The following is a 27,950-nucleotide window of genomic DNA, read 5'->3' on the forward strand; positions in this document are numbered from 1 at the left end:
ATAAAGGCAAATTGACAAAATAGAAAAGTATGCAAATATATTAGTATGGCAAATGGAAAGTGGTACAATGGCTGTGTTGCTCCTCTACATAAAACGGCAAATAATGGCATTTTTGATTGGCATTTTGAACGTAGCAAAAACGTGACCATATTTGAAACTTGAAAAAGGCTTCAGTATTTTTATCCTGCAATATGAAGCTATTTGCCTTTGACTGACAACATCCTTCAAATCTGCAAAAGACTCAGCAGCCCACTTTTCATTATGGTCTCTGCGGAAAGCTCAACCTACATGGGGTAAATTAACCCCAAATCCAGTGAGATCAGCTTCAATTGCAAGGTTGTGCTCATGTGCACAATGCTTCTGTGGCCATTTTCCTAGAACTCGTGGAACTGGTCCTCTGAATATAATAGACCTTGACTTTCAGTATTGATTTTACCTGTAAAAGCACAACTACTGCAAAATGCTGTCCTGATTGAGATGCTGACCATCAGTTTCTGACTAACGTAATTGTTATCTGTGCACAAAAGTATAAAGTGTAAACCTACTTGACTGTGGGTTGAGCTAATTCTATGGTTATACAGAAAGAAAGGTGGAGCAAGACTATGGAAGGATTTAACATGTTAGGGAAATGGGAGCTTGTGAAAACCAGTGAGGGTGATTGATGATTTAGCTTAGTATATGATAGGTGGAGGTTTAGACATAATATGGAGTTTATTAAAGAAGGAAGTTTGGACATCATTAAGGAAATTGTTAGACTAGCCATTTCTGGAAGTGACAGAAACATGTAGGATTTTCTTCTGTGTAGGGGCGGAGGTGGAAAATGTTGCCAAAGTGGAAGTGAGCTGTTGTAATAATCAATATATTTAAGGTTGAGGTCAGAATTGAATATTGTGCCAATGTTACAAATGGTCTGGTTACGCAGAGAGAATTACCAGGAAGGAGGATGAAATCGGTGGCAAATTAGCAGAGTATGTGGCAGAGGATAAAATGATAAAAATAAAAAATCACAACTTTTTGAATGCTTGAGAAAATGCTTTTGGCATCATTGAAAACCTATCTTGAATTTCATCTTTCCGAGTATTACTGCAAACTAGTTTAGTATATATTTATTTGTATATAATTCCAATGCTAATTTTATATAGCGCAGTGAAATGGTAGCATGATGATCGAGAGCAAATGAAGCAAATTAACAACCGACTTTGTTGGCCCTGACATAATGTAGCACAATCAGGGAGATATGGCTAAGTTACGTATGGACATTCTTCTGATAATCAATTTTTAAGATGTGCAGGTGTTAGATATTTAAACCAGTTTGTCATCATCAAACAGCTGGAGTGTTCAATGTGTCATCAGTTGCATCGCTTCATGTCACTCTGACCTAGTCAAATTAAACTTGGGATTTTTTTTAACTGCAGAGAGATTGTAAAAACCTTGATGGATCAAAGCTGTGCTTTTACAGAACAGCTGGGCAGTACACAATGTCTTGGTTCAATTTTACAACATTCAGACAAGCTCCATCTCCCTGAAGGAAAAATTTGAAATCACTTAAAGTATTTAAGGAATGCCTGGAAATGCAGAGTAGTAATATCAAATATGTTGCCAATATTATTGGGGTCTGTTGCCAGGAGTTGTGTGCAGTGATGGGAGTGGGTCTTGGGGATGAAGATAAAATATGCTACTGCCATGTTTAACAATATTTTTCTATTCCAACTTTTAAAGATTAAAGATGAACAAACCTGTTATGATGCCCTCAATATCTAAGCTCCACAGCCATTACATGCTCCAGCTCAGCACAAACCCTGATGATATAGTGACAGTAACACAGAGTGGCTGATTCTTCATCCATATATCAAATCAGTTCACTCCACAGATTTGCTCTATCCTGAACTTATTTGACCAATTCTTTAATTTCTTTGAGAAATGCTCTGCAAACCCTCTCAAAGATAATTAAACAAAACTCTAGCATATTTACCTAAACTTACAAGCTGTATTAGTCAGTTTCACCAGTTTTATGATCCCAGCAGACCAGGATCTACCCTGTTCCAGGAGATATTTGATCATCTTTAACTATAGCTAATCAAATCATTTTCAGACTTATTCTGATCTGAGATGTTTATTCTGAGGGGCCTTGACAGGGTGGATGTGGAGAGGATGTTTCCTCTTGTGGGAGAATCTAGAACTAGGGGTCACTGTTTAAAAATAAGGGGTCGCCCATTTAAAACAGAGATGAGGCAAAATTTTTTCTCTGAGGGTCATGAGTCTTTGGAACTCTTTTCCTGAAAAGGTGTTGGAAGCAGAGTCTTTGAATATTTTTAAGGCAAAGGTAGATAGATTCTTGGTAAGCAAGGGGATGACAGGTTATCGGGGGTACGTGGGATGCAGATTTCAGGTTACTATCAGATCAGCCATGATAAAAAGCAGGCTCGAGGGGCTGAATGGCCGGCTCCTCCTTGTTCGTATGTTCACCCTTTCAATTAGAGTCAATTAACTTAATTTGTCCAGGCTGCTAACTTTGCACTTATGTCCTTGAGTTCTAGGTTCACCTTTCAAGCTTCCGTCTATATTGTCTATGCTACTCAATATTTGAAAGACCTTTGCTATGTTCTCTCTCAGTCCTATGTCCTCGGGCAGGATGATGGTGAGTGGGGACTCTGTTGCCTTTCCACCAGTGCCCTAATTAGGCCTGTGGCGGAGAAGGTCCGTGGATGACCTTTCTGCCCTGCTGCCAACTGAGACCTTTAAATGGACAATTATTGTCCACTTAGAGGCCTTATCCTGCGACTGCTGGTATTCATCCAGCATCAGGCAGGAGCCTCGGCATGTGGGAGTGTTAGGGTTGCTGTTGGGGCTGTTTGCGGGCTCTTTGTGGGGGAACAGTGGCATGCGTGGGGTGTACCTCATTCAAAGGCATTGGGAAGGAGGGGCCCCCATGAGAGTCAACCCAGTGTCCTTGCTGCTGACTTCCCCCCTCCTGCGACTCCCACCCATGACTACACTACCGCCATCACTCACCTGTGCCTGGGGGTCTCAGACATCCTGGGCCTTGGGTGGGTGCATTACCAGCAGCAGCCACTGCCTCTCTGCAGGAGCTGCTGAGCAATGAAGAGCCACTGGCCTCTTGCTGACAACCCTCGGCAGCTGAGACTTCTGCCCCCAGGGGTCCTTGATCCCAGGAAGGCCTGCCACTGTGCAGTTAAGTGCCTGACTAGCACCTAATGCGACAGACCTTCCTAAAAAGAGGTGATCCGGGGCTGTCACCGCCTCTCCAACTGGCGGGCGAGACCCCCATCACCTCCATTAAATTCCGCCTACTGTGCCTCAGCTGACTAAGCCTGTAGATGGATGATGCTATAGGAGTAATTGGTTTTCCTGATCTACAGAAGGAAAAAAATATGTTGGGCTCCTCAATCCAACAGCCCCTGCTGGAAATGTGTGACACTCACACTCCTAAAGTGTGCAAGTATGAAATAGCCATTTGACTAACATACTGCAGCATGAGGCCCTCTCAATAGGAGTGGTAGAGTAAAGGGCGAAAACTGGAATTTAATTTTTAAAAAATCTTAATGTGCCCTTTTAACTGTCTTTATATGGATCTGAAAGAATTTGAGTCTGTGGTTATGTAGTCTCAATGTATATTAGCTGCAGCTAGTTAATTAGGTAGCTGGCTTAAACTGTTTTTTCAGAAGCTTGAATCATTTGTTTTTCAGAGTGTAAAAACAGGGGATTCTCAGTGCTTCTTGGTCTGCACTGAGTGCTGCTTTGAGTGCATAGTGTGTCAAACTGGGAGTTTGGTGAGGGAGGTGCTCCTTTCTTTTTCTACCCTTTTCAGCCTCCATTGGTTGACTCTTTCTTTGGTACAGGAGAAGAAGCTGATTGGTGAGTGACTTGTAAGTTATTCTACTTATTCTAATTGTAATAAATAGTTTTTTTAAATTATGGTATGGCAAGTCGGCTCGGCTGAGTGTAATGTGCAAACTGCGTTATATCGGAAGTCATAGATGCACCACATGTCCTCGCCAAACACATCTGCAGGAAGTGTCACTGGCTACAGAAGTTTGAGCTCTGAGTTATGGAACTCAAGTGATGGCTGGAGTCCCTGTGGTGCATCCACTAGGCAGAGAACTACGTGGATAGCATGTTTAGGGAGGTGGTCACACTGCAGGTTAGGAGTGTGCAGGCAGAGAGGGAATGGGTGAACCCCAGACAGTGTAAGAGAACCAGGCAGGTATGCAGAAGTCCCCTGAGTTGATCTTGCTAATCAGTTTTCCATTTTGGATTCTGATGAGGGGAGTGTCACCAGAGCCGATTCCATGGCACGGCAGGTGGCTCAGCTGCACAGAAGGGGAGGAAAAAGAGTGAAAGAGTAATAGTGATAGGGGATTCGATAGTCAGGGAATGAGACAAATATTTCTGCACCTGTAAACATGACTCCAGGATGGTGTGTGGCCTCCCTGGTGCCAGGGTCAAGGATGTCATGAAGCAGCTGCAGGGCATCCTCCTGAGAGAGGGTGAACAACCATAGGCCATGGTTCACATTGGTATCAATAACATAGGTAGGAAGAGGGATGAGGTCCTAAAAGCAGATTTTAGAGAGTTAGGAAGGAAATTAAAAAGCAGAACCTCAAAAGCAGTAATCTCAGGATTACTCCCAGTGCTACGTGTAGTGAACATAGGAATAAGAGGATTGATCCATTGAATATGTGGCTAGAGAATTGGTATAGGAGAGAGAGCATCAGATTTCTGAGGCATTGGGACCAGTTCTGGGGCAGGTAGAATCTATGCAAGATGGACGGATTGCACCTTAACAGGATTAGGACTAACATCCTCACAGGGAGAGAAAAACAGAAAATGCTGGAAAAACTCAGCAGGTCTGAGAGAGTGGAGAGAAGTCCGGCATGACCCTTCTTCCTGAAAACCTCCTGAGTTTTTTCAGCATTTTCTGTTTTTGTTTCAGATTTCCAGCATCGACAGTAGTTTGCTTTTAAGCTCACAGGGAGGTTTGCTAGTGCTGTTGAGAAGCATTTAAACAAGCTTGTCAGGGAGTGGGAACCTGACGGGCAGCTCAAATTGGAAGAAAATAAAGCTGGTAACAGGAAGTAGAAAAGTAGCAAGCAAAATTAGAAGGCAGGTGAAATGAAGGAGAGCATCAACTAGGCTTGGAATGTGGAACAATGTCAAAGACAAAGTTAAGGGCACTCTACCTGAATGCATGCAGCATTCACAACAAGGTAGATAATTTAAAGGCACAATTAGAGGTAAATGGTATGATCTAATTGCCCTTACGGAAACATGGCTGCAGGGTGACCAAGACTTTGAACTGAATATTTAAGGATATTCAACATTTCAGAAGGACAGGTAAAAAGAAAAAGGAGTTGGTATTGTGCTGATAATAAGGGATGGGATCAGTACATTAGTAAGGGAGGATCTCCGATCAGAAGAACAAAATGCGGAATCTGTTTGGATGGAGCTAAGAAATAGCAAGGGGCAACAAATGTTGGTAGGAATTGTTTATAACTACCAAGCAGTAGTGGTAGTGTGGGGCATGGTAATAATCAGGAAATTGGAGAAACATGTAGCACAGTGATCTTGGGTGACTTAATAGCACTTATGCTGTGGAGGATACGTTTCTGAAGTGTGTTAGGATGAGTTTCTAGAGCAGTATGTTGAGGAAACGACTAGAGAAAAGGCTATTTTAGACCTAGTATTAAGTAATGTTATGACACAGCAGTTGATAAAGGCTGTTATTTAAAATCCCAGAGGGAAACTTTAAACAACTGTCATAACCTATATTTTCAATTGGTATGTTTGAGATGCAGCTCTAAATTAGGGAATAAGACCACCAGTTCTCGAGAGGTTTTTATATTAAACTTCACGAGACATTTATTAATTTATATATACACATATACACATGGCTACAAGTTACTACTATCATAACTTTTAACAAATTCCCAAACTAATCTCCACTAAGGCAACAGGAATCCATAGACTTTAAGCAGACACCAGGCAAAGCATTTTCACTTAACAAATTCAAAATGAGGTTCCTTTCACTTTGGTTCCTGTGTAGATAGTTGTAGGCTTACAGCTGCTTTGATGTTACATGCCTTTGCCCTGCACACATGAAACTGCTGTCTGTCATACCCGGCACATCTCTTTGAATGTAAATTCTCATTGTATCACCAGCCCCTTTGAACTCTATCTCTTCTAACAATAAAACCCCTTTCATAGTACCAATTTTATTAGTAATATAAACATTGCTTGGTCTCTGCTAGCTAGGTGCAAGATTTCACTCCCCTTCTTGAATGCTCTATTCAACAAAATGCAAATGTACTCTACCTCTCTTACGTTTCAAAACTACTATACATCAAAGCACCCAGACTAGCTGGCTTTAATCCAATTAAGACACACCCACAGACTAAACCTCTATTTAAAAAAAATAATAATTTCCAACAATATTATATACATTAATAGCTTCATGACAATAACGAGAAAGAGCTAATTAATAACCTTGTTGTAAAAGAGCCTTTAGGAATGAGTGACCATAATATGATAGAATTTTGCATTCTGTTTGAAAGTGAGGTAGTTCAATCTGAAGCCAGGGTGTTAAATTTGAACAAAGGATATTATGAAGATATGAGATGCAAATTGACAGAGGTGGATTGGAAATATGCAATAAAAGGTATGACGGTACACAGGCAATGGATAGTTTTTAAAGAATTATTACATAGTTTACAGCAACTATACATCCCGTCAAGGCATAAAACCCCAAAAAGAAAAGTCAGTCAACCATGGCTAGCAAAGGAAGTTAAAGATTGTATAAGGTTAAAAGTAAAGGCTTGTAAAGTTGCCTCAGAAATAGTAGTAAACCTGAGGGTTGGGAGGATTTTAGAATACAGCAAAGGAGGGCCAGGGAACTGATAAAGGGAGAATAGAGTATGACTGTAAACTAGCAAAAAAACATAAAAACTGACTGTTAAAGGTTCTATAGGTATGTAAAAGGAAACATTTGGCTAAGAGAAATGTGTGCCCATTACAGGCAGAGTCAGGAGAATTTATAATGGGGAATAGAGAAATGGCAGAGAAGATAAATGATTACTTTATGTCTGTCTTCACTGAGGAGGATACAGGAAATCTCCCAGATTTAGAGATCCAAGGTACGAGGGAGCGTGAGGAATTGAAGGAAATTAGTATAAGTACAAAGGTTGTATTGGAAAAATTAATGGGACTGAATGTTCATAAACTCCCAGGACCTGATATTCTGCATCCCAGAGTGATGAAAGAGATAGCTATGGAGATAGTGAAAGCATTGGTGATCATCTTCCAAAATTCTACAGATTCTGGAATTGTTCCTGCAGATTTATAAATGTCATCCCACTATAAAGGAGGGAGAGAGAGAGACCTCCATAAGTAGTAGGGAAAATGCTGGAATCCATTATAAAGGGTGTGATAAAAGGATACTTAAATAATAATGCTCTGACTGGGCATAGTCAACATGGATTTATGAATGGGAAATCATGTTTGATGAGCCTGTTGGAGATTTTTTGAGAATGTTACTAACAGAATTGATAAAGAGGAGTTAGTGGACGTAGTATACTTGGATTTTCAGAAGGCTTTCAATAAAGTCCCTCTCAGGAGGCGGGTTAGCAAAATTAAAGTACATGGGATAGGAGGTAATATACTGTCATGGATTAAGGATGGGCTAACAGGCAGAAAACAGAGTAGGAAAAAAACAGGTCATTCTCATGTTGACAAGCTGTAACTAGATCAGTACTTGGGGCCCAAGCTGTTCACAATATATATCAATGATTTGGATGTGGGGACCAAATGTAATATTTCCAAGTTCTTAGATGACACAAAGCTGGTTAAAATGTGTGTTATGAGGAAGATGCAAAGCAGCTTCGAGGGGATTTGGACAGACTTAGTGAATGGACAAGAACATGGCAGATGGAATATAATGTGGAAAAATGTGAGGTTATCCACTTTGGTAGAAGGAACAGATGTGCAGAGTATTTCTTAAATGGTAAGAGGTTAGAAAGTGTAGATGTATAAAAGGACCTGGGTGTCTTTGTCAATGAGTCACTGAAAGCTAACATGTAGTGCAGCAAGCAATTAGGCAGGCTAATGGAATGTTATCCTTTATTGCAAGAGGATTTGAGTACAGGAGTAGTGACGTCTTACTTCAGTTGTATAGTACTTTGGTTTGACTGCACCTGGAATACTGTGTGCAGTTTTGGTCCCGTTACCTTAGGAAGGATTTTATTGCCATAGAGGGAGTGCAACGAAGGTTCACCAGACTAGTTCCAGGGGTGGTGAGACGGTCTTATCAAGAGAGATTGAGGAAACTGGGCCTATAATTCTCTAGAGTTTTGAAGAATGAGAGTTGATCTCATTGAAACCTACAAAATACTTAGAGATAGACAGGGTAGATGCAGGTAAGATGTTTCCCCTGGTTGGGCAGACTGGAACCAGGGGACACAATTTCAAAATAAGGAGGAAGCCACTAAGGACTAATGAGGAGAAATTTTTTTACTCAGTGTAGTGAATCTTTGGAATTCTGTACCTCAGAGGGCTGTGGAAGCTTAGTCATCGAATATGTTTAAAGCAGAGACTGACAGATTTCTAAATTCCAATGACATAAAAGGATATAGGAATAGCGTGGGGGAAAAGGCATTGAAGTGGATGATCAGCCATGATATTGAATGGTGGATCAGGCTCGATGGGCCGAATGGCCTATTCCTGTTCCTATATTTTTCATATAAGGAAAGCATATTTTTTTGGGCCATGCCTTATTTGAATAATTGTTTTGGGTATTTGGGCAGAAACTTTTTATAAAACAAAAATCACCTTCAGCCTTTGCTACAGGTGATACAGCATAAAGAATATGTTAACTGCCAGAGTTCATTCGCATCCCTTTTCCACGATGCATTCAAATTAAATTGTAACTATTGAAATGCTGTGAGTTTTAATATTTGTCCTTTAGGATGCTACTGTGTCAACTACTCCTGGAAACTGCCATAGAACATTTCTTTTAACATGAAAGGAGCTACATAAATATAACAAGTTATGTACTTTAATATTCCTGTCTGAAGTTCAAGAAAGGCTGCTTAATAAAGAACTGAAGTGAGGAACAGTTCATTATTGCCAGAATTTATTAACATTTTCATTTACCTGGAAGTTTCTCTCACGCTTGACAAGTTGTGGCTCTAGCAATTTAACAGGACAAAAAATGACTGAAATATTACATTCCCAGACACTGTATGGCCCAGTTCTCCTCCTTTTGCAAACTTCAGGTTTTCAATGTTAAGCTATGAAGTTTATAATGAAATTTAATGTGCTTCATATTTCTATCAACTGCAAACAAATGGAACTTGCTGTTTTTGTAAAATTTCATCTGAGTTTAACAGAAGCAGAATTACAGGATTGACCCTTGCATTTAAATCAGTAACGAAGTAGGGTAATTATTAATTCTCTCTCACTCACTCAGCTCCACAATGGCATTTTATGGAACAGGTATAGTTTTCAGGATTGTAGGGAGAAAATCAGTAAACGAACTAATTTTGGACAACGGAGAGAAAAGCAGTTCTGTTTTGTAAAAATAAATTATAACAATCTGCTAGTCAAAAAGAACAGAAGGTGATTAGCAGCTAATCATTATATTGCAGTGTAAAGGAATATGTACTTGTTTGATTAAGTAATCTACTAATTTTCATTGAAGCAATGATGACTACAGTCCCTAAAGTAAAGCTAAATTTCTAGTAATGGAATGCCAATTTCATTCTGGTAATAATTTGATGAATGGGCAGCTGTATTAGTACTGTGATCATGATTGCCATTTGACCAATATTAAATTGTTTGTGTTAAATTTTGCAGAGCTTTAGTAAACAAAGTAGTACCAAGTAGGTACATCACTGAGAAGTGTTGAGTGGGAGGAACTCCCATGCGATATCATAAGCATGGCCTTGGGCTGTTCCATGCGAATTCTTACAGGGCAAATGTGCAGCTGTTCCCATTTGTAGTATAGACTTTGAGGCTAAATCCATGCGGAGCATGAGGATTACAGCACTCCTAGCTTGAGTAATTTACTTTTTTTTCCTCCCTCTCTTTAGTGGTGGAAATGCCATTACAGTGGCTGGTAAATTCAAACCTTGATCAACTGAATACCTCATTAGAGCTCCTTTTAAGGACCCCCATATATTTGTAGTAATAATTGATTATATAGCAATCAGTCAAGCCATCTAATATCTGAAAATTAGAATTAATTGAGAGACTGCCTAGCAGCTACAGTCCTGGAATTTAAATCCCAAGTTTGACTAACATTTGCCCTCTGGCTTTCTTTAGAAGGTAGGTTTTGCCAGGGCTCATTCAAGAGATCTGTAAGAATAAAGGAAAATTTGCTGTGGAGCATTGCTTCATTTACTGCAATGGTGGGTTGAATAAAGAGTGGTATATTCAGTGTCAGTGGAGATTCCCACATCCTGAAGTATATTACCTTCTTAAGCTTAGAAGGGATAATTTGGGTTTTTGTTTTGTCAGAGGAAAATACTAGGATGAAATAATATGATTAATGGTCAAAGAGGAAAAAAATAATTGCACAAAGAAAACCCAACCGAGCTGAGCATTGCAGTAATAATTTTGTAATAAACTACTTGAGCTTAATATTTGTATTCTATGCAGGCTGGTGCACCCAAACAAGTAGGCTCAAGGCGTACCCAATACTGGTCTTATGGACTCATACATTTCACCAGCAAGCTGGCATAACCCACTTGAATTGTGGGCTGCTATATCTTGATAATCGGAAGAGGGAGTTATTGAAGGAAGTGGCAATCGGGATGGAGAGAGGAAGGGAGGAAAAGGTGGTTAGTTACGAGTCATGGGCAATATGAGGGTCGGTAAAGTGCACTTCTGTGCCTCCCAGTGGCACCCTGCAGCGGCCCCTTTAAGTTCAAGGACCACAGGCTGGCCCATGTAGACCTGGTTTTCAGGAAAACCAGTTTGGTAAATGGAACATCAGTCTCTTATTTGCATATGCAAGGTTTCCTGGATTCTGCTTTTGATTCTCTACCAAGCTTACTCCATCAGTACTTCTCTGTCCCATGACCCTTACTACCAAGAATGATGATAATAGCAATATCATGGGACCACCGTCACTTCAGGTTCAACTCTTTACTGTTTGTTATTGCAAATTGAAGTTAAGTGGTCAAGCAAAGTTTTATAGTTCCCCTGTAATAGCGTAAATAATGTGTTTTAAAAGTTGTAAAGATTTTTGTTACTTTTTGAAGAATGACCAAGCTAGCGATTTAGTTAGATGTAAGATACCATTTTCATCCTTCATGCATAACATAGAAATGACAAAATTGCAAATTAATTATGAAGGTTTTCCTTGCACTTGGGAAAAGATGGTATTCCACAGTTATCCACATTGTGGTCTGTTTATAGTAGCAGTTTTAAAGAATATAATAATTTTAGCCCGCAATGCTAAACACAGAGTGGGTTCTATTAGTGACCATGATGTAAAGTTGACTTCAGTTCCCTTCAGAGTTGTCACCTCAAAGGAAAATGTGCTGTGGAGCATTGTTTCATTTACTGCAATGGTGGGTTGAATAAAGAGTGGTATATTCAGTGTCAGTTATACAACCATGCAGATGAGATTTATTTTTGACCTAAAATAGTTCAATCTCAGAAAAAATCTTTTCGTTTAATGACCGTTAAGTACTTCAGAAATGTGAAAATGTTGATTGAAAACCTAGCAGTGAAATGTATATGCTGTAAATTTAACACTGCTGACATTGACAACAGCATCTATTGTACTGGCATTTCCCCTGGATTTGAAATGTAAATATTCACTGACCCAAAAAGGATTTTATGACTGTAGTATGCAGTTACATATGTTTATTACTTATAGCATGTAGTTATGTTAACATGCTAAATAAATACAATTGTTCAGAATAGCACAAATGAAGTCTTTAGTAAGTTTTGCCAATGCTTTTTTCCCCCCAGCAAAGCTCAACTTTGTCCAGTAAATGCATTTTAATGCAAAGCCTGTTCAAATACATACCCTTTAATGTAGAAAAGGAGAAAAAGGATATCATCTACTTTGCTTGGAGGAGCTCAGCAAGCAGAGAGAGAGGAGTAGTAAATCAGATATTATTGACAGAAAAACAGTGTAGAATACCACACTGTTTGGTCTTTGGTGTCATATGTACATTGTTCCCTGCTGTTATTGGCAATCTTCTTTTGTATTCTGACACCAAACATTTCCCTAGTGGCTGATGTCACAGAAAAAAGAGAATTATCAATATTGCAGTTAAACTCAACTTTCAAAGATGATAGCAACTCATTGGAGGGCTCTGATTTAATGAATTTTCTTTGATTTTTGGTGAGTTTTTAAACATCAAACAATAAATTGGCCAGGGTGCAGTAAAATATTTAGATCTATTGACTGTAGCTGTGAGATGGAGACGGCAGAAGAAATCACTTGTGGTTTGATGTTGATAAAATCTGAGCACTTTAATTCACTTGAGTTTTTCCTTTTATCAGCCTGAATTTCTGTAAAAAGGCTAAAGAAAGATTTTTCAGAAGTATTTTAATATTTAATTACACATTTACTACAGAACTAGAGATGAGTAGACCCTTGTTGAGCACGTTCATTTTTGTGATAATTGTTACCAGCAAAAAATTTGTATGCATGCAAGTCCAATAGCCTCCTAAGGGATATGCTCTCCTACATCCACAAACGCCTTGTGTCCAGCCCAAAGCATGGAGAATTAGTTCACTCAAGACGCAAGCATTTCCATAAAAATTGCATCACAGTATTTCTATCTTGTACGTATTTGCTCGGCCAAGATAATTGCTGGTACTTGAACAACAGGGGAAATGTGAAATCCCAATTCCTAAAGTTAAAGCCCTGGAATAAAAAAGAGGCTTAATAAAACAAAAGGAAACACTGACTTTTTTGTAATAATTTCTCAGAAAACAAATTACTTTTTATCACAGTGTTACCTTTGCTTTCTAAAATTGGGTTTTAGAATTGCACTCATAAGTAATGATCAGCACCACTAGATTGTAGTATCGTTCTTTTCCACCCCCCCCCCCGCACCTCTCATTGCCCAATATTACTGAGCCACTCAATACATTGTTACCAGCAGTGTATTGGGTAAAGCGGAAGGATACCATTTAAAAGGGGCAATGGAACACAATAATAAATTCACCAGTGCTCTGGTACCAAGATGCTCTATTATGACCCTGTCTACAATACTCTGTTGTTATCTAAATAAACTGTCATAAAAAATTCCCTTTTGTGCGGATGCTGCAGAAAAGAAGTTTAAAAATTGGTATGTGTGCACCAAAATGAGCACAGAGTAGACTAATTTACAGTGGGACAAACACACAAGGACATGATTGGGGTAAAGGAAGGCAACATATCTTCACATAAGACGCAAGCTCTTTCCAAAGTATTTTCCTTCACTTTTAAATTCAAAATTGCCCTACAATGTTACAATAATTAAAGCAGGGAAGCTAACTAGCATGTGGCTTTTTGCACCATTCAATTCTGATTTGAGAAATGCGGATTAGCCACAATCGAGCAGACAGCCTTCCTTCCTTTCTGACCCAATGGATACATCTGCAAGCTGGCATCCTCTGTACCAGAAAATAAGCCAGACATTGTCACCTGAAATAGGAGTGAAATAGGTTTCAGTGTCAGTAGTTGTTGGTAGACTAGTTTTGTAAATGCCTGGACTAGAGAACAAAGCATACCAAAAGTCACATTATGCTAGATTTCAGAAACTCTTGTTTGATTACTTATACTGGCAGCTTCTGCAGTGAGGAAATCTGTGAAGCAACCAGCAAACTATATTTAAAACCTGTGGCTATTTATTGGAACACAATTTCTATTTCTTGCTCTTGGTACTTGAAAGGTTGACCACAGCTTACTATTAACTCCCAAATATATTAACTCCCAAATTAGTTCAACATATTTTGAAAGTGTATCAAAATGCATTCTCTTGAGGCTAAATTAACCCCAAACCCATTAAAATCCTGCATCTTCAAATTTGGCTAGCTTAATGCAGATTAGGAATCTGTAGTGTGTTTAAGGCCCACATCCACACTTCTGGCTCTTGATCCATTACTTAAGATCACAGGAAATATATCTATGTGCACGGAGTGGCCCAGCAGGGAAAGAAACCCCAAGCTCGCACACCTTCCAGCATCTGAGAAAATCTATACTTTTTAAAAAATGTTACTTCTCTGTACAAAATTGGGGAGTACTTTGATGAAAAATACAACCCTTAGATATGTCTTCTCTTTTTTGTTAATAATTATTCTTTCAAATATTTTGAGTCTGTATGTTTCATTATTTTAAAAAAAATTTACAAAATAACTTTCTAAAAATAAGTATAACATTGAATAGTAAATATGATTTCAGCACCTATCTATTTTATTGTTGTTGCTTTATTTATGAGTTTGCCATTGACTATCTTGTATTATTGTGGTGGTGTTGTTCTTCTTTGGGGAGGTGGTGGCATAATGATATTGTCACCGACTAGTATTCCAGAGACCCAGGGTAGTGCTCTGGGGACTTGGGTTTAAATCCCCCCACGGCAGATAGTGAAATTTGAATTCAATCTGGAATTAAAAGTCTGATAACCATGAAATCATTGCTGATTGTTGTAAAAACCCAACACTAATGCAAACCTGCTATCCTTGCCTACATGTGACTCCAGACCCACAGCAATGTGGTTGACTCTCAAATGCCCTCTGAGCAAGGCTCAAACTTTTTGAACAAGTATTGTGTTTAATATCACACACAAGTTATTCGCCAAGATGAAACAGAGATTTGGAATACTACAAACCTCTCATTTTTGGACATGGTGCAATGACCTGAGATTACCACTGAAGAAACAGGCTTGATAGTTTTTACCACTTCTCTTCCTTGATGGTTTTTGGGATGCTCTAAGACAATCTAGCATATAAGCATATATTTTATTGGAGTGTTTTTGTAATGTAGAGAACTATGAACATTATGCTTTGTCACTCTAGTGTAAATATTTAGTGTAGAATTATTTCAAGCACTTTTATTTTTATAGGAAGTGTGATATGCAGTGAAATAGATTGAATATTAATTTTCATGGACTTAAAATCAGCAGTTGGACAGAGAAATTAATAGCTGCTGAATTTTATTTATGTAGTGTGTCAGGTAGTAGACTAAAAACACCATTTCATATGATGTTTTGGGAAAGAAAATGTTCACACATGGCACACAGTTTCATGCCCCAGCATGAGTTTGTCTTTTTATTTAAATGCATCTCTGTCCCCCTTTTTGGTCATGCCAGAATTACATCTGAGTAATGTAAATGAGGAACACAGGAAAGGACACAGAGGATGTTTGCAAGTTTCTGACCTATCAGATCAGTGATCCGGTTGTTTTAATTTATAAAGGTTTTAAACACTTTCAATAACTGCCAAGAGAAATGGTTTTATACTGCTCCAAAGTACTAGTAACGGTATTGTGCAGAATAAGGTACGTGCATCCACTAAAAATAAAACTAGGAACCAGACTGACAATGTTTCCACATAGCACAATGCAGATGTCATGTGTTAATGTTAATGAGCATTGTGAAAACTTTATACAGTGTAAAGTTGCATTTCTACACAGACCCCAATAATTTTGTGTTGGTGCAAGAGTAGTAAGATCTCTCACCATATGTTGTATACTGTTTGACTTTGTTGATCTAGTTTACGTTCAACCATAATTCTTGATATTCTTATACAACAGCTCACAGCATTTATGTATATTGGAATTGTTTTGCAGCAGTCTTATTTGGCTGGAAAAATATGCCTTTAGCAGATTATTCAAGCACCGCTGTATTTTGTATGCACATTTTCAAATGACCCAGAGGTAATTGTATATTTGAGATGCTCACATTTGTAATATATAATGGTGTCTATTTTCTATAAAATGTCTGCAATACTACTCACTTTCTCTGGAGTCATGCAACTGTTACAATTTTTCTGATTTTCTCTCTTTTATTGCTGACATTTAACAGTAGAATTAATAATTCTACATAACTGTGTAATGCAATGGTAATTTTTTTGAAAGGATCTTATTAGCTTGAATGTACCTAAAGCTTTTAGTGCAGAAGAAAAACATAAATGTGTTTTTAGAAGTGCAACATTAAAGACTTTCATGAAGAAACAGTGACAAATAAGAAGTCTGTGATTCTGTTGAATAATACACAACAGAATTAATTTTGATGTGTTAAAGCTAAGTGCTGCAATAGCTGTGAACATCAACACATCACTAATTCATGCCAACTTATTCATTGGCCACTAACATCAACAGTACTAGATTTCCACTGACTATTTTTCATCAGTATTTTAGTAGTAAACACATATTTCTGAAATAAGACAGGAAAGTGTATCTCAGCCTTTTTGCAAAGTAAATATTTGTTACCTCTGTTTAGATGCATTTTCTTTTCAAGTTGGGCTAGATTCTTGATCACAAATTGCAATGTTTTTATTAAATCAATTACTTTGCATTCAGATTATTTATTTCCAAAGATGGTTACCAATTTTCAGTCTGCATATCTGCATATTGAAATGCGAAAAGCAACAAATTACAACTTCAGTGGGTTTGCAGTTAATGTTGCTATTTCTTTTTAAAATGTTGTAATCTTGTTAAGACTTCCACAGTATTGCTTTTTCTAGTACCATAACTTAGTGAAAAAGTATTTTTCCACCGGGTGGCAGTGTGATACAAACAGCTTGCTCGTTTCATGCTTCAAGATCAAAACCAGTTACTGCATGTATATAACTTGGACTTGTCTTTAATGTTTCACTGTGCAAGATTTTTAAATGCAAGGACATGGCCTAGAGACTGCTTAACCACTGCTTTGAGAAGCTTGTTGTAGACTTGGTCATAAGAATTTAACTGCTCAAGGGTTTAAGGAAAGTATTCTGGTGACTTGAGAAAGACTCCTGGCAACTTTAAAAAAAATTCAATCAGATAATACTACACTATCTTTTTAAAATTCTCAGTGGCTGCTCTGAATTACTGATTTATTTGCAACAAAAAATCAATTAGCCTTAAATTTATTCATGGATTTCAGGCCTAGCGATCAATGCAAGTCCACTCAGCGGGCTCAAGGGGACCCAGTTCATCCTAGTTAATGTGTCTGAAGGGGAATTACCATTGATGCTGTTTTCTGTTCCGCAGGTCAGAGATCAGATCTCACTGTCATGGTCTGTGACAGCAAAAAATGACTTCACCCTGCAGCTACCCAAGTTGCACCTGGAGACTTTCGAAGCAAAGGGACTGAAGGATGGGCTGGAGGTTGCTTCTTTCCAGGTTAGGGTCCGCCACAGCGCACAGAGTTAATCTCAAACTCGGGAGTTGATTGTTTATTATGGCTTAGTGATTCGCTGATTGATTTCATTTGCTGTCAGTTAAAGCTCCCTTAATGTCAGTTTTCTTTGCATAATGCCTTGAAACAAAGGCTGATGAAGTTCCCCAGATTGAAGTAGCTGACATAAACTGACCCTGATTTGCCCTATTCTGCATGGTAATTTAAGCAAAAGCAGTTACTGGAAATGCTGCCATGAATATGAAAACTACCACTGTTATCAAGCTGGAATATAATATTTCTGAATGCTGAAAAAAAAGTCCTTAATGTAAATGTGTCTATGGCACATTGTGTTGTAAAATAGTGTGGAATACACTAACTTGGGAAGAAAAATATTGGAAGAGAGAAAATAAGATATACTTATTCTTACTGTATCATGTACTGCATGTTTTAAATAGTTAATTAACAGGTTATTTGCTTTTTGAGAATTCTATGATTGTCCATTGAGCCAGGAAATTTACACAGCTGTATAAGTTAATGTTAGTTTGAAAAATGATGAGACCCTGCAAACCTGTAGCAATTACACCAGGGTGCTTGGTTTAACAAAATATACGATGCAAGGATCACTAAATTTGAAATTTGTATGTTTAATCAACTATTAACAATTTTCAATTATGATCAACTACTATTAAAGACAAATCTGAATAAAAGCTGAACATTTGAAAACATTTAAAATCAACTGTAAACCTATAATCCCAGTGGAGAAATAGGTAATAGCAAAAGTGTGTTAAATAATTACATGAAATTGCTTAACAATCATATAATCAAGGATACGAACAATCTACTTTGTTTAATTATATCACCACTTGTTAAATTAATAGTCTGGGAAGTATAGGAATGCATTCATGCCCAACTGGTTTTCCTTTTCATAAAGAAAACTTTTTAATGCCAAAACTTGTTTTCCAAAATGCCTGGTTTTGCATTATAATGAACATAGTATTATTACCAGGTCACAAATCATATTAGATAGCCACCACTCAGTAATAAAACCATTTGGAGAAAACCTCACCAGTGTTTTTATAACATAGGAATAAAAAGACCATTGTGGATGATCTGGCTGGTCTCAGTATTTGAAATATACCATGGGGGGGCACTGCCCATCCATTTGTGCCGGCATTTTGCCTAGCCATTCTGAGGCCAAAATGCTGCCGAGTGCATGACGCCATACTAGCTGGCTAGTTCTGGGAAGTGAAATTTTTTGGGGGACTGCTCCTCCTGGGTCCACTCAAGAAAACAACTAAGAAGATTCCTGATTTTTTTTTTGAGCTGCCTCCAATTGTGTTTGTAAGAACCGCTGATTAGCCTGCTTGCTGCCTGGTACAAATGGAGTGGACACAAAATTTGCAGCAATCATATGTGCCTGAAAATTGCATCTGGGCGTAGGTCCAGAATTGCATTCATAAGCAGTCTCCTACCTGTCTCAGGAGAGCACGCTGCTAGCCCATTTACAGACCCGCATCAGACAGGCCTCTCAAGGCATTACAGACCCGTATCAGACAGGCCTCTCGTACTATTACAGACCTGTATCAGACAGGCCTCTTGCCCATTTACAGACCCATATCAGACAGGCCCTTCTCACCCATTTGCAGACCCCAATCAGATAGGCCTCTTGCACTATTACATATTACTATATCGCTGTTCCTTCACTGTCACTAGGTCAAAATCCTGGAATTCATTTCCTAACAGCACTGTGGGTGTACCTACACTCCATGGACTGCAGCGGTTCAAGAAGGCAGCTCACCACCACCTTCTCAAGGGCAACTAGGGATGGGCAATAAATGCTGGCCCAGCCAGTGACGCCCACATCCCGTGAATGAATTTAAAAATAGACCCGCATCAGACAGGCCTCTCGCACTATTACAGACCCTTATCAGACAGGCCTCTTTCGCCCATTTATTGATCCTTATCAGACAGCTTCTCTCACCCATATCAGACAGGCCTCTCTGTCTATTTGCAGACCCGTGCCAGACAGGCCTCTCTCGCCTATTTACAGACCCATGCCAGACAGGCTCTCTCGCCCATTTACAGACCTGCATCAGACGGGCCTCCTGCACTATTGCAGACCCGTATCAGACAGGCCTCTCTTGCCTATTTACAGACCCATATCAGACAGGTCTCTCTTGCCTATTTCCAGACCCGTATCAGACAGGCCTCTCGCACTATTACAGACCCGCATCAGACGGGCCTCTCACACTATTGCAGACCCGTATCAGACAGGCCTCTCTCACTATTACAGACCTGTATCAGACGGGCCTCTCTTGCCTATTTACAGACCTGTATTAGATAGGCCTCTTGTACTATTACAGACCCACACCAGACATGCCTTTCGCACTATTGCAGACCCGTATCAGACAGGCCTCTCTTGCCTATTTACAGACCCATATCATATAGGCCTCTCGTGCTATTGCAAACCCGTATCAGATAGGCCTCTCATGCAATTACAGACCCGCATCAGACAGGCCTCTTGTGCTATTACAGACCCACATCAGACAGGCCTCTCGCACTATTACAGATTGGTATCAGATGGGCCTCTCGAGTATTACAGACCTGTATCAGAAGGGTCTCTTGCATTATTATAGACCTGTATCAGATGGGCCTCTCGAGTATTACAGACCCATATCAGACAGGCCTCTCATGCTGTTACAGACCTGTATCAGATGGGCTTCCCGCCCTATTACAGACTCGTATCAGACAGGCCTCGGTCTTATGGAATGACTGAGATGCGCCCTCCCAAAATGTTTTCAGATGCTAGATGCAATTTTTCAAGTGAGAAATGGGCAGCCAGCAGTTGCTGAGCATTACCTGCCCGAACCCTGAGCATTACCTGCACGAACACTGAGCATTACCTCTGCAAATGCTTTTTTTTGTTACATTGTTCCTTTCACCATAAGAAACTTTTCAGCTCACTCTTGAATATCATCTTGCTCCCTGTGGAGTCACTTGCATATATTCACCACCATCTATATTGAATGTAAACTTGTTCACCTTTCCTCTCCAGTCCTTGTCCCCCGGTTACAGAGTTTGCGGTTGTATCAAATAGTATTACTGGCAAGTAAAAGTGTCCACTCACCTCCACTGGGTAAGTGGCATTGAATAACAATTAAAAGAAAAATCTCTTCTACTGAATTATGAAATAAATCTAAATGCTTCATCAGGCAGTATCTATGCTTCCATGAATCTCTCACTCTTTCTATGTTTTTTATTTTAAAACATCCCTCAGGAGCCTGGAGGGGACTTCATGAATACAGTGACCCTTGAGTAAACTGATGTAACAAATATAAATAAATCTAAGAGGATTCCCACCCCACCTCTACTTCCTTTCAACGGGTTGATTTTTAAAGGGTTTTGATGATGAAAACGCCCTCTATTTTATGACAAAACATGGACCTACAAGTGAAAGTTATCAATTTTTAAAAATTGATTCACTTGAACAATTGTAGCTCATGCAATTACAGTGGATTTAAACAAAATTATTTTGACGTAAATGACATTTTACAGCTATTGGACCAAAAGTGTTGCCTTCAGTAGTTTTAGCAAAGCAAAAACCAGTACAAAGTGGTAAAATGTCAATGGAAAGCACTAATTTTCATGGTCATCTCTGTTTTTAATACACCTCCCCTCCAAAAATGAATTAAACAGCACAAGTCAAAAGGCCAATTTATCTTGTTAAAGGTCAATCATGAAAAAACTCATGCAAAATTATTCATCTAGGTATGACAATCAAAAAGTGAGTATATTTTACTCGAGGTGAGAACTAATGTTTTTAATCACAAAAAAGGGAAAGATTTTGAAGTATTACTACAAATACGATACTGGAGTTTTGCACTTGAGAACAAGGATGCAGTGGCCATTGGCAACTAGACTACCAGCAGTGGTGTGTTGTGCACCACACACACACAATTATTTTCAACAGATATGGGAGCACACACAAAAGGTTGATTATTGATCCCAAATTACATTTTGGATTATAATGTTTATACTTACAGAAATATTTTATGAAGTGTTTACAGCTCTATGCGGTGCAACACACCGTAAAATTAAAACATACAAAGCACTCTCTTGTTGCTGCGTCATTGACTTTATCCAGTTGAGTAGCTGAATCAAGCTAACTAGCTAGCAATGGGGGAACAGAAATCAGCCAGCCAATCACTATTAACACCCAGATAGCTCAGCCATTAGTAGCCATCACCCACCAGACATTTGTGTGACTTCCATTGTACTTGAAAGTTCTACAGTACAAGCCAGCCTTGCCTTGTAGAAACTAGGAGCAGGAGTAGGCTATTCGGCCCTTCGAGCCTGCTCCACCATTCAATATGATCATGGCTGATCCTCTATTTCGATGCCATATTCCCGCTTTCTGTCCTTAACCCTTGATGCCCCTAATATCCAAAAGATTATCAATTTCTTCCTTGAATATGCTCAGTGACCTGGCCTCCACAACCTTCTGTGGTAGAGAATTCCACTGGTTGACCACCCCCTGAGTGAAGAAATCTTTCCTCATCTCAGTCCTAAATGCCCTGCCCTGTATCCTGAAACTGTGGCCCCTGGTTCTAGACTCCCCAACCAGGGGAAACATCCTCCCTGCATCTAGTCTGTCTAGCCCTGTTAGAATTCTATACGTTTCAATCGGATCCCCCCTCATTCTTCTAAACTGTAGTAAATACAGGCCCAGTCGAACCAATCTCTCCTCATACGACAGTCCTGCCATCCCTGGTATCAACCTTGTGAACCTCCACCGTGCACTCCCTCTACGACAAGTCTATCCTTTCTTAGGTAGGGAGACCAAAACTGCATGCAGTACTCCAGGTGTGGTCTCACCAAGGCCTTGTATAACTATAAGACATAGGAGCAGAAATTAGGCCATTCGGCCTATCGAGTCTGCTCCACCATTCAATCATGGCTGATAAGTTTCTCAACCCCATTCTCCCACCTTCTCCCTGTAACCTTTGATCCCCTTACCAATCAAGAACCTATCTATCTCGGTCTTAAATACACTCAATGACCTGGCCTCCACAGCCTTCTGTGGCAATGAATTCCATAGATTCACCACTCTCTGGCTAAAGAAGTTTCTCCTCATCTCTGTTCTAAAAGGTCTTCCCTTTACTCTGAGGCTGTGCCCTCGGGTCCTAGTCTCTCCTACTAATGGAAACATCTTCCCCACGTCCATTCTATCCAGGCCTTTCAGTATTCTGTAAGTTTCAATCAGATCCCCACTCATCCTTCTAAACTCCATCGAGTATAGACCCAGAGTCCTCAAACGTTCCTCATATGTTAAGCCTTTCATTCCTGGGATCGTTCTCGTGAACCTCCTCTGGACCCTCTTCAGGGCCAGCACATCCTTCCTGAGATACGGGGCCCAAAATTGCTCACAATATTCTAAATGTGGTCTGACCAGGGCCTTATAAAGCCTCAGCAGCACATCCCTGCTTTTATATTCTAGCCCTCTTGAAATAAATGCCAACATTGCATTTGCCTTCCTAACTACCGACTCAACCTGCAAGTTAATCTTAAGAGAATCCTGGACTAGGACTCCCAAATCCCTTTGCACTCCAGATTTCTGAATTCTCTCCCCATTTAGAAAATAGTCTATGCCTCTATTCTTCCTACCAAAGTGGATGACCTCACACTTCCCCACGTTGTATTCCATCTGCCACTTCTTTGCCCATTCTCCTAAGCTGTCTAAATCCTTCTGCAGCCTCCCCGCCTCCTCAGTACTACCTGTCCCTCCACCTATCTTTGTATCATCTGCAAACTTAGCCAGGATGCCCTCAGTTCCTTCATCTAGATCATTAATGTATAAAGTGAAAAGTTGTGGTCCCAACACTGACCCCTGCGGAACTCCACTAGTCACCGGCCGCCATCCTGAGAAGGACCCCCTTATCCCCACTCTCTGCCTCCTGCCAGACAGCCAATCTTCTATCCGTGCTAGTACCTTGCCTCTAACACCATGGGCTCTTATCTTACTGAGCAGCCTCCTGTGCGGCACCTTGTCAAAGGCCTTCTGGAAGTGCAAGTAGATAACATCCATTGGCTCTCCTTTGTCTAACCTACTCATTACCTCCTCAAAGAATTCTAACAGATTTGTCAGGCATAACCTCCCCTTGATGAAACCATGCTAACTTTGCCCTATTTTATCATGCACTTCCAACTATTCTGAAATCTCATCCTTAATAATGGACTCTAAAATCTTACCAACGACCGAGGTCAGGCTAATCGGCTTGTAATTTCCTGTCTTTTGCCTCACTCCCTTCTTAAACAGGGGGGGTTACATTAGTAATTTTCCAGTCCTCTGGGACCCTCCCTGACTCCAGTGATTCCTGAAAGATCACCACTAACGCCTCCACTATCTCTTCAGCTACCTCCTTCAGAACTTTGGGGTGTAATCCATCTGGTCCAGGTGATTTATCCACCTTCAGACCTTTCAGTTTTCCTAGCACCTTCTCCTTGGTAATGGCCACCATACTCACCTCTGCCCCCCGACTCTCTTGAACTTTGGGGATGTTACTCGTGTCTTCCACTGTGAAGACTGATGCAAAGTACCTATTCAGTTCCTCCACCATTTCTTTGTTCCCCACTACTACTTCTCCAGCGTCATTTTCCAGCGGCCCAATGTCCACTTTTTCCTCTCTCTTACCCTTTATATATCTAAAAAATCTCTTGCAATCTTCTTTTATATTACTGGCTAGTTTACCCTCATATTTAATCTTCTCCCTCCTTATTTCTTTTTTAGTTGTCCTCTGTTGGTCTTTGTAGGCTTCCCAATCCCCTGGTTTCCCACTGCTCTTCGCCGCATTGTATGCTTTCTCTTTAGCTTTTATGCTGTCCCTGACTTCCCTTGTCAGCCATGGTTGCCTTATCCTCCCTTTAGCATGTTTCTTCTTCCTAGGGATGAATTTTTGCTGTGTCTCCAAAATTACTCCCAGAAACTCCTGGCATTGCTGTTCCACTGTCTTTCCTGCTAGGCTCATCTCCCAGTCAATTCTGGCCAGCTCCTCCCTCATGCCTCTGTAGTTGCCTTTATTCAACTGTAATACTGTGACATCTGATTCCAGCTTTTTCCTCTCAAATTGCAGGGTAAATTCTATCATATTATGGTCACTTCAACCTAAGGGTTCCTTCACCTTAAGCTCCCTTATCAAATTTGCCTCATTACACATCACTAAACCTAGAATTGCCTGTTCCCTAGTGGGCACCACCACAAGCTGCTCCAAAAAGCCATCTCGTAGACATTCTACAAATTCCTTTTCTTGGGATCCACTACCAACCTGATTTTCCCAGTCTACCTGCATATTGAAATCCCCTATGATCACTGTAACCTTGCCTATCTTACACGCCTTTTCTATCTCCTGGTGTACCTTGTGCCCCACATCCTGACTACTGTTCGGAGGCCTGTATATAACTCCCATTATGGTTTTTTTACCTTTGCGGTTCCTCAACTCTACCCACAGAGATTCTACATCATCTGACCCTACGTCATTTCTTGCTATCGATTTAATTTCATTTCTTACTAACAAAGCAACCCCACTCCCTCTGCCAACCTGCCTATCTTTTCGATAGGATGTATATCCTTGGATATTTAGCTCCCAGTTCTGATCCCCTTGCAGCCATGTCTCCGTGATGCCCACCACATCATACCTGCCAATTTCAATCTGCGCCACAAGCTCATTTACCTTATTTCGTATACTGCGTGCATTCAGATACAACACCTTCAGTCCTGTATTTCCCGTCCCCTTTCTCACTGTCGTCCCTTTATCTAATGTGCTTGAAGTTAGATTCCTAGCCCTTTCCAAACACTCTGTCCTATTTTGTGTTCTGGAGACTTTAATAACCTCTCCTGGGCTCTCCTTTCTTTTCAGTTTTTTCATAATTTTCCATGAAGTTGAATCCACCCCCCCCCCCCCACACGCTAACCTGCTGCTTTGTTTCCCATTCGTCATACTTCTTGGAGTTTTACCCTTCCCTTCTCCCCCCCACCCCCCCCTCCCCCCTTCTCCCCCCCACCCCACTTTCTAGTTTAAAGTCCTGTTGACCACCCTATTTACCCTTTTCACTAGAACATTGGTCCCAGATTGGTTCAGGTGGAGACCATCCCAACGGTACAGATCCCTCCTGTTCCAATACTGATGCCAGTGCCCCACGAAATGGAACCCCTCTTTCACGCAACACTCCTTTAGACACGTGTTTACTTCGCTTACTCTCGCGTCCCTATGCCAATTGCAGTAAGATATCCCTACTTCTGAACTCAAATCCTCTTGCAATGAAGGCCAACATATCATTTGCCTTCCTAATTGCTTGCTGCACCTGCCTGTTTACTTTCATTGACTGGCATACAAGGATACTCAGATCCCTTTGTACATCCACATTTCCCAATATATCACCATTTAAATAATACTCTGCCTTTCTGTTTTTCACACCGAAGAGTATAACTTCACATTTATCCACATTATACTGCATCTGCCATGTGTTTGCCCACAAACACAGCTTATCTAAATCGCCCTGAAGCCTCCTTGCATCCTCCTCTCAGCACACAACTCTGCCCAGTTTTATGTCATCAGCAAACTTGGAAATATTGCACTTGGTTTTCTCATCCAAATCATTTATATATTTGTGCATATCTTCCGGTACCAATATTTGTTCATCTCTCACCTTGCTAGCTCTCTAGCTGCTCCGCAATTTATGCGGCCAAAAAACAAACATATGCTTGCCTGCCAAATTTTTGAAGCGCGCCTATGCGATTTACTGGCATATATCCTCAACCATACCCTTGAGCAGACTGTAGGCCGAGAGTTCAAAGGAGTTTGAAAGCTGTGAACACTAAACCAGACATAGGTTCCATTCCAGCATTATCAGTTACATGGCCAGTGTTTTTTAAAAAAAGCTGTGCGGCCTATAAAGGCTTGCAGGAGTAGAAAACCATCAGAGTTCTGCTACCACTGGCATTGAAGGCCACTGCTGCACTCAACCACGTAGATCTCAAATCATCTATGGGAGCCATTACTGTAGAACCCTACTGAAGAAGTAAACGAAGCCTTATGTCACAATGCATTTCCATTTACATGGAGGTGCAGCAATAATCAGTACCAATAGTTGGCTGTGCAGTAGCAGTTCCACATTGCGGTTTGCCCTGAGTTGCTGTACAGGGCATCACCACCAGTGCACAGTCTGCGTGCCTATCAACAGCAGACTTTGGCAAACCTAAAAAGGTCAATTGCTTCGTGAACGTATGAACAGGAGTCCACTCTTGCATACGTAAATCATGCTTTTCTGTGCAAGGTTCTTGGCATGGTGGGGGAGTGTGAATTCTGCTTTCATTATGAAGTAATCAAACATGACACAGCTGTTTGAGAGAGAAGGATTGATGACTGACCCTTTGTGCTACGTGGTCCAAGCAAGGTTGTCGGGGCAATTGCACAAACCCCCCATACTTCAGCAGTAAACTGATATTGTGAGCACTCAGGCAAACTAGAGCTCCCATCAACACATGTTAAAGCCCATGGGATTAAAGGGACATTGGTAGCAATTATGCAAAACTGACAAAAAGCAAAGAGTAGCAGTGAACGGTTATTTTTCCAGCCTGGATGGAAGTATATAGTGGTGTTTCTCAGGAGTCAGTGCTAGGATCATTGCTTTTTTAATATTCATGGCCAGAACCAGGTATGTAGGGCCTAATTTTAAATTTTACTCATGACACAAAACTCAAGAAATGCAGTAAATAAGTAGGAGGATAGGAACAGACTTCAAGAAACAGGCTGGGTATATGGCCAGAGATGAGGAAGATGAAATTTAATGCAGAGAAGTGTAAAGTAACATATTTTTGATGGGAGGTACAGGGAGAGGCAGTTTAAACTAAATGGTAAAATGTTAAATTGGATGCAAGAATAGAGAGACCTGGGGGTGTACACCCAGAAATCTTTGAACGTGGCAGAACAAGTTGAGAAGGCCGATTTGTCATGAGGCATGCCCCTTTATTTCTGAAGATATGACTTTTCAACTTTCAACTGACTGGAAATTTTGCAATTAGAACTAAGACAGAACAAATGACTCAAAAACGCAAGGCCACCTTCCAAGGTGAAGGTAAAAAAGCACACAGGACACCCTCAGGGGAGTGGGAAGAGAGGGATATTTCCTATAATTTGGAGACCGATCGAAACTCATCACTTTCTAAGGAAGAGACATGAAAATTTAAAGTGTTGGATATTGAAACGATGGCTGCCACAGACAGACCCACCCAAAACCCCTTGGAATTGCACAGTAGGTGAAGTATCACAGACCAGGCTAGTCCACAGCCACTGCTGGAGATTGCAGGAAAGACTTCAACAGAACTGACAGGTTGAAAACTCTTTCTCTCCCTCTCTCTTTTGGAACAAGTGTATACCTGGTTCGAGAAGACAACTTTACGAGATCTCATAATAATTGCAACATCATCTACAACTCACCACATCCACGAAACCAGCTAACCCAAATCAGCTGCAACGTTTAAAATCTATGCCTCCAGAAAAATCAAAGGACACTTAACCATATATTCTTTTAACTTTTTTTATTTGACTCCCT

At 40.2% G+C, this 27,950-nt stretch overlaps 1 protein-coding gene across 4 annotated transcripts in view; it reads left to right on the forward strand.

Moving 5' to 3' along the window:
- Positions 1–27,950, forward strand: part of ccdc171 (coiled-coil domain containing 171) — a 226,036-nt gene that overhangs the window by 161,970 nt on the left and 36,116 nt on the right. For all 4 annotated transcript variants that reach the window (XR_013573484.1, XM_078530317.1, XM_078530309.1 and 1 more), the window contains one exon: positions 17,213–17,344. Coding sequence is in view for 3 of the 4 variants with exons in the window: in XM_078530317.1 (XP_078386443.1) it covers positions 17,213–17,344 (132 nt within the window). In the remaining variant the exon portion in view is untranslated. The remainder of the gene's footprint in view (positions 1–17,212; positions 17,345–27,950) is intronic.

This window comes from Cetorhinus maximus, chromosome 2, assembly GCF_964194155.1.
Source record: "Cetorhinus maximus chromosome 2, sCetMax3.hap1.1, whole genome shotgun sequence".
Taxonomy (NCBI): domain Eukaryota; kingdom Metazoa; phylum Chordata; class Chondrichthyes; order Lamniformes; family Cetorhinidae; genus Cetorhinus; species Cetorhinus maximus.